The sequence below is a fragment of the Monodon monoceros genome, unplaced genomic scaffold, assembly GCF_005190385.1.
Source record: "Monodon monoceros isolate NGI ecotype Baffin Bay Population unplaced genomic scaffold, NGI_Narwhal_1 Super_Scaffold_11, whole genome shotgun sequence".
Classification (NCBI taxonomy): Eukaryota; Metazoa; Chordata; class Mammalia; order Artiodactyla; family Monodontidae; genus Monodon; species Monodon monoceros.
Genome location: NW_021703767.1, coordinates 8,981,425 through 8,989,214, shown reverse-complemented (window position 1 = coordinate 8,989,214; position 7,790 = coordinate 8,981,425). Strand labels below are relative to the sequence as shown.

Below are 7,790 nucleotides of genomic sequence, written 5' to 3'. Positions count from 1 at the left end.
TGTGTGTGTGTGTGTGTGTGTGTGTGTGTGTGTGTGTGTGTGTGTGTTTAGGTGGGTTTTGCTATTGGGTTCTTATAAAACAGAGTCACCCACTGGTGATCCTCACTGGGTTTGTATAATTTTTTTGTCTCTTTGTTTTTAATTAAATAAATGGAACTTGCCATCTCCGATTGGCTCTGCCCTTGTGGGCTCACATTTCCTGTAGGCTTAACACAGCTGCTCATATGTCTAATTTCATGCCTGGCCCCAGATGCCACTTCTCTCTGTCCTATTTCCCCTACAGAGTGAAATCATGTAGAAATGTTTGTGGTTAGAAATCACTAAGTGAAAGAAGCCAATCTGAAATGGCTACATACTGTCTGATTCCAACTATATGATGATCTGTAAAAGGCAAGACTGGAGACAGTAAACAGCTGAGTGTGTGCCAGGTGGGAGGGGAGAGCGAGGCAGAGCACAGAGCATTTTTAGGGCAGTGAAACTACTTCGTATGATACATGTCATTGCACACTTGTCCGAGCCTATGGAAGTTACAGCACCAAGAGTGAACCCTAAGGTGAACTCTGGACTTTGGGTGATGATGTTGAGTCAGTGTCAGTTCATCGATTGTAACAAATGTACCCCTCTGGTGGGTGTGTTGGTAGTCAGGGAGGCTGTGCACGGCGGAGCAGGCCCCAGGGCAAGTGGGAAACCTCTGTACTCTCTGCTCAATTTTGGGTGAACCTAAAACTGCTCTAAAAAAGAAAGTTTTTTTTTTTTAAGTGAGTTCCAATGTACATGAGTATGCACAGCAGCATTAATCATAACAGGCAAAAGGTAGAGAAATGTCCATCAGTTGACAAGTGGATAAATAACATGTGGTGTATCCATACAATTAAATATTCTACAATACAAAGAAATGAAGTACCGACACATGCCACAGCACGGATGAACCTTGACAATATCAAGTGAAAGAAGCCAGGCACAAACGACCATGTATTATGTGATTCCATTTATATGAAATGTCCAGTATAAAAAAATCTGTACAGACAGAAAATAGATGAGTGGTTGCCTAGATCAAAGGGGTGTAGTGGATTGAGGGGTGAGGGCTAACGGGAACAGGGATTCTATTTGGGGTTATGAAAATATCCTAAAATTGATTATGGCGATGGATGTACAATTCTGTGAATATACCAAAAGCTATTGATTTGTACACGTTAAACCGGTGAATGTGATTTACATCTCAGTAAAACTGTTTATAACTCTTTAAGTGGGCTCCAAGCCAGCATGCCTGACCTCAGCTTTTTTTCCCCCAGTTACAGGTGGGCATTTGTTCCAGAAGTAGACACAGAGGGCCCTGCCTTCCCGTCGGATCTAGAGGAGAATCACCAAGAATGCAAACCCCACACTGTCAGGATTCTCGAACTTCTAAAATTAAAATATGGGGTAAATGTTTTCCTTTTTAACAGTTATATTTGTGGCAGAGGGGAGAAAGGCTAGGCAGTGAGTGAAGTACTTCATATGCTATTTGATTTTAATGACTTTGAACAGTTTTCAGAATGCCTCCTAACTGAATGTTCAAACTTGGAGATGGTTATAAATTTCATCTTTGTTTTAGCATTTATATGTCACTTTCTCATCCCAGTTGCTAAGGGGTAAAGCCTCCTGGGTGACACAGTCCTGTAGAAGTAGTCTTGCCCACAGAGTCCCTCTGTGACTCAGAGGAAGAGCCTGCCGGAGAGGTGACAGTGGCCCCAGCGGGGTGGGCTCAGGGTGAAATCCTGGTGGAAGATGGCAGCTGAAGACCTAGGATTTGAGTTGATGCTGCTACCATCAGCGCTGACAGTGAATTTCATAAACGACCCATCTCTTAGCTTTCACCGCCTGCACGTGCCTCGCGTGCATCTCTAACCCTTAGCAAAGCCACGTCATTGTGGGTTTTTTGCAGGAAATCAGCAGCTCCGATGAGATCACCGTGAAGAGCGAGTTCCCTCTTCTGCGCCAGCATTCTCTTTCCAGCGTTAGGCAGTTGACGCCATTCTTCAAGACTCTGAATTGTGCTTTTAAAACCCAAAGTAAACTGCCTACTGACACCCGAGGGCCTCTACTTGTGGAGTTGCCCGTCGCAGATAGCTCAAGGGTCTTGAAGCAACTGGAAGAATGTGTTGAATACGATTTTTTGGAACATCTGGAATGTTAACCTTGTAAGCCGGAACCTGTTTAATCCATTTACCGAGACTTCGAGAAAAAACAGGATATATTCAAAACAAAAAAGGAGCCAGGATAGTGCTTTTAAACAAGTGTGTCTCCGTTTTGAAAGTAAATTTCAGATCATTTTTCTGGTGGGCACCAAAATACACCTCCCTGAATGCCACGTAATATTTTTAGATCTGATTTTATGTTTCTTCCTCAATTTATGTAAAGAAGTAAAATTAATATATCATCTAATGGTGGCACAACATTTGTAATATAAAGTAAAGGATGAAGAGATTGGAGAGTTGTTTTCTTTGTTGCAGATATATGGGTCCATGTCAGTACACCTCTAAAAATCTTGTTGACTATTATTTTAACCTTTCTCACATATGTCCCTTTAAACATTTATTTTGGTACCACATTTTAAAATGAAAATATATTATTTTCTGAAAATACTAATTGCCCGTTACCATTGCCTATTCAGCAGAGGTGTGAGCTTGCAGACGTCTCATTGTATTTAACTCATGCCCATTAAAATCACATGTTCACACTCTTCTGCTGGGTAAGAAATACGTAGTTTTCAAATGTCTGACAGCTGTAGCCTTAGTTATGGCACCCCGGAGTGCCTGGCCAGCACTTTCCATTGAACATAAAGCAATCAGCCTGGTCATGGAGCCTCTGATGCCTGAAACTATTGTCAGGGAAACTCACTCTTTGGACGCTTCCTTATTACTCTGTCATTTCTGGGATCTCTTTACCTCTCTGCAGACATTGCTGTTGATGAAAATAATCCCTTCCTAGGCACAGACTCCTCCAGGCTGGCAGCGTGTCATCCCACTCTTTTCGAGCCTCTTTGTCTCATGCCAACTTCCTTATTTAGACTCCCTCTTGGTGCCCATCCTCTGAGGTGAGCGCCCTCACTCTGCGCCAGTGCGCGGGGCTTGCCTGCCAGACCTGCCTAGCTCATGTCCCCTTTTCAGCCACCGGGGCGTCGTTCCATGACCTCATTTTCCGGGCCAGACGATGCAAACTGTCCTACCTAATGTGTGCTCTCAGATCCATCCTTTCTATAGACAAGGGTGTTTGGGAACTTGACCAACATTACTGGTTAAGTTTCTCCTAACATTCTACTACGTATTAGTTTGTGAACACTGCAGAAGCAATTTGTGTCACTAGCCCCAAGATAGGATATGGGGAGCACAGAACCACTTGGTTCCCTAAATAGGGGCTAAAAGTAAGAATCAAAAAGCACCACCATATATGGGTATTCATACAAATACGTGTTAAAAATTACATGGAGGGACTTCCCTGGCGGTCCAGCGGTTAAGACTCCTTGCTTCCATCGCAGGGAGCGCGGGTTTGATGCCTGGTTGGGGAACTAAGATCCCGCATGACGTGTGGCACAGCCAAAAAATAATAATAAAAATAAATAAATAATTACATGGAAACTATGTTGTTTTTGTGTGTGTTGGGGGGGTATCTTTAAAATCATTTGCAAGGTTGGTCACTAAAATGTTAAATATTGAAGTGTAGGATTGTGAATTCAATGTAACTTATATGATGATTTCCCTGTAACTCAGGCTGTGAGGAGATAACCATATGCTGCTCAATAGTTAACATCAAGGTGGGTACATATGATCACGTATCAAAACTGACAACACTAATAGCCTATTTATATCATCAGTAGCTATTATGCCATGAAAGGTAGTTCTTGTATCTGTACCTAGATTTACAAATTTTGCTTTTTCCTTTTTTCCTCTCCAGTATCTAAAACAGCTTAATGGTCTCGGTCAATACCATATAAAATTGAATCCTTATTTATTAATAGAAATCTTAAAAGGGGTTTCATAGTGCGTCTCTGTTTATCTTAGAACACTAGGACAGAAGTCTTAGAAACGTGATGTGTATCTAAGTCTTTTGTCAGTGTACACGCCACAGTGGGTGAGGGCAGAGGCTCTGAATTCAATCTGGGTTTGTTATTCAGCTTTACCCACATGCTAGGCTGGACATATACTTTGTTCCTCAGTTTTCTCATCTATACAATAGAAATATCGACTGTAACTACCCCTCAGGGTTATAGCAACTAACCCTCTCTGTGCTCCCGCTGTGGTTTATATAGGTGTTTCTTTTCACTTGACTTTTTGGGGGGGGTCTTTTATGTCTTTTTTCTCTTCTAACTTTTTGTTTTATATTGGAGTATAGTTGATTGACAATGTTGTCTTAGTTTTAAAAGAGAAAATGGAGATTTTTTTTTTAAGGGTGAGGAAAAGCAAAATCAACAGTTCTTTTTTGCCTTCCCACTTGCAAGATGACCGCTGTGACTCATTTCCTCTCAGAAGAAGTTAAGCCATGTGTCCAACCCAAGGACCAAAGTGCCACTTCTCTGGGGGCAAGAAGTGTGCTGGGTCCCGTGCTCTAACAAAGCAGACTTTGGAACGCACGGAGCTACAGGAGGGTGTGGTGGGGACGTAGCCCTTATGAGCAGGTATGAATGGTCGTCACCACTGGAGTGCTTCCCAGGGGCCAGGCGTAGTGCTGAGCGCGTCACATGGGTGATTTCCTAACCCCCTTGAGAGGTAGGGACTGTTCCTCAGTTCTCCAAAGTCTGCAGAGCCAGGAACCGAAGCTTAGGTCTGTCTTGCTCTAGAGCGCTATGTTCTCAAGCCCAGGGCTGAGAAGTTTAAACAGGAAAACACTGCAAGGGCTGCTGCCGCGTGGTGCCGGGTGGGAGACAGCTTCTGAGGCCACCCCGCCCAGCGGGCTTCCTGCTGAAACAGCTCCTCCCAGAGCCTCGGCACAGAGCAGGTGGCTCCTGCCTCTCAAGGGGTGGTGAGTTGTTTTAAAGCAGAACAAGCCTTATTTTCCAGCATTTGTGTTATGCCCGGTTAAATTTAGAAGTAGAAGTAGCTGGATTCATCGAGATGGTTGATGAAGACTGTAATTAAAAGCTTTGAACAACAACCTGGGAGACCAGACAGAATCTGGCCTTTGGAATTAAATTGAGGTAAGACAATGCCTTCTGCCAGGTACCATTTGCAGTTTAGTAGGACACACAAACCCATGGACATGGAAAAGTAACACCATCAAAGAAGAGTCCACCCATTCTACACTAAGGGGCAACTGGACGTTGTGAGGATCACTACGTAGTATCTTACCATGCTTACATGTTTTGTTAAGCTGTATAGTCGTCGTTCCATAAGCTGAATTCCATCGTCTGCAATCGGACTTTGTGCTGTCTCTGAAGTTGAGTGAAGGGACCCCCTTCAACCTTTTTTCAGGATGGTTATGAGGACCCAGCAGTTAGAAATCTCAGTTGTGGTTAGAATCCAGCAACGCAACTTTACTTAACAGGGGTCCTCTCTCTGGTGTGTGCACAGAATCATCCAGAGAGCTTGCTAACTTGCAGAAGGCTTAGCCTCCGCCCCAGAAAGTCTGAATCAGTAAGTGGGGTGACATTCGGGAATCTGCCTGTGTAATAGGTTATCTTTGATGCTAGTGCTTTCTGGACCACTCTTGGAGAAACACTAGTTTGCAGAGCCACGGGTTCACAGAGATGATGGCTTGGATGGAAATGAGGAAACCCGCAAGGCAGAGGCTTGTCTGCTTACTTCTCATCCTATACAAGTAGCTCTTTCCAAGTGGTCCTGCATCTAAATCAATAAGCCTACCTTTAAGCCAAGGCAGAAATGGACTTTAAAATTGGATCTAGGGGGCTTCCCTGGTGGCGCAGTGGTTGAGAGTCCGCCTGCCGATGCAGGGGACATGGGTTCGTGCCCCGGTCCAGGAACATCCCACATGCCGCGGAGCGGCTGGGCCCGTGAGCCATGGCTGCTGAGCCTGCGCTCCGCAATGGGAGAGGCCACAACAGTGAGAGGCCCGCGTACCACAAAAAAAAAAAAAAAAAAATTGGATCTAGGAAGAGTATGGCTGTTCCTCAAAGAGTTTAAAATATAATTACCCTATGATCCAGCAATTCTGCTAAAAACGAAAAGCAGGGGTCACAAAGAGATATTTGCACACTCATGTACGTGGCAGCATTATCCACAATAGCCAAGAGGTGGAAATAACCTGAATGTACATCAATGGATGAATGGATAAACATATGTGGTGTAGACATACGGTGGAACATTATTGAGCCTTAAAAAGGAATGAAATTCGGACACGTGCTACAACATGGATAAACCTTGAGGACATGATGCTAAGCGAAATAAATCAGTCACAAAAGGACAAATATGATTCCACTTACATGAGGTGCCTGAATAATCAAATTCATAGAAACAGGAAATAGAATGGTGGTGGCCAGGGTCTGGGGGAGAAAGGACTGAGGAGTTAGTGTTTAATGGGTACAGAATTTCAGTTTGGGATGAGGAGAAAGTTCTGGAGGTGGATGGTGGTGACGGTTGCACAACAATGGGAATGTAATGTCACTGAATTGTACACTCAAGGGTTAAAATGATAAATTTTATGTTTTGTATATAATACCACAATAAAGTTTTAAACCCAAAAAATACTGTGAATTTAAAGTGAGAGTAGGGGAGACAGCCAGGGCCCCCCCTTATCTGGTGAACAAGTGTCTGTGCCATCCTGAGTTTTCCCCCCAGAGTCAACCAGAAGCAGATGGGAGGTAGAATACTAAGGAGAAACTCGCCCTTCAATGTTTCAGCTTTAGAAAAAGAAGTTGCTTGGGCTTCCCTGGTGGCGCAGTGGTTGAGAGTCCGCCTGCCGATGCAGGGGACACGGGTTCGTGCCCCGGTCCGGGAAGATCCCACGTGCCGCGGAGCGGCTGGGCCCGTGAGCCATGGCCGCTGAGCCTGCGCGTCCGGAGCCTGTGCTCCGCAACGGGAGAGGCCACAACAGTGAGAGGCCCGCGTACCAAAAAAGAAAAAAGAAAAAAGAAGTTGCTTAACATTTTACCCTAAATTGAAATTGTAATTATGACTCTTGGGGCCTGATGGGATTTTCTATCCTCCTGAAGGCCTCAGCTACCTCTCCTGTCTCCTCCAGCCACTCGGGGTTTCTTATCTCCACCATTTCTTTTTTTTTTTTTTAATATAAATCTATTTATTTATTTATTTTTGGCTGCTTTGGGTCTTCGTTGCTGCGTGCAGGCTTTCTCTAGTTGCGGCAAGCAGGGGCTACTCTTTGTGGCAGTGCGGGGGCTTCTCATTTCAGTGGCTTCTCGTTGCAGAGCACAAGCTCTAGGCACGCGGGCTCCAGTAGCCGTGGCACACGGGCTCAGGAGTTGTGGCTCACGGGCTCTAGAGGGAAGGCTCAGTAGTTGTGGCACATGGGCTTAGTTGTGGCGCACGGGCTTAGTTGCTCCGCGGCATGTGGGATCTTCCTGGACCAGGGCCCGAACCCGTGTTCCCTGCATTGGCAGGCGGATTCTTAACTACTGCGCCACCAGGGAAGTCCCTCTCCTGCATTTCTTACATATGTTGTTTCATCCACTTGATACTATTTTCTCCTTCTCTTTCACCTGGCGAAGTCCTACTCAAGTCGTTTGTTGGTTTATTTAACAAATATATGGGAGCCCGTCTTCGAGATCCAAACTCCCTGGCCTTGCTTCTTTCTACACCTCACAGCGAGGCACTTTCCCAGTGTGGCCCTATGAAAGCACT

The 7,790-nt window shown here is 44.8% G+C and overlaps 1 protein-coding gene across 3 annotated transcripts in view; it reads left to right on the top strand.

The window, feature by feature from the left end:
- DOP1B (DOP1 leucine zipper like protein B) overlaps positions 1-2,227 on the top strand; it is a 108,905-nt gene extending 106,678 nt beyond the window's left edge. For all 3 annotated transcript variants that reach the window (XM_029214252.1, XM_029214251.1, XM_029214253.1), the window contains 2 exons: positions 1,293-1,422; positions 1,925-2,227. In XM_029214252.1, coding sequence (XP_029070085.1) covers positions 1,293-1,422; positions 1,925-2,176 — 382 coding nt within the window. In that variant the 3' untranslated portion in view covers positions 2,177-2,227. The remainder of the gene's footprint in view (positions 1-1,292; positions 1,423-1,924) is intronic.
- Positions 2,228-7,790: the final 5,563 nt, after the last annotated feature.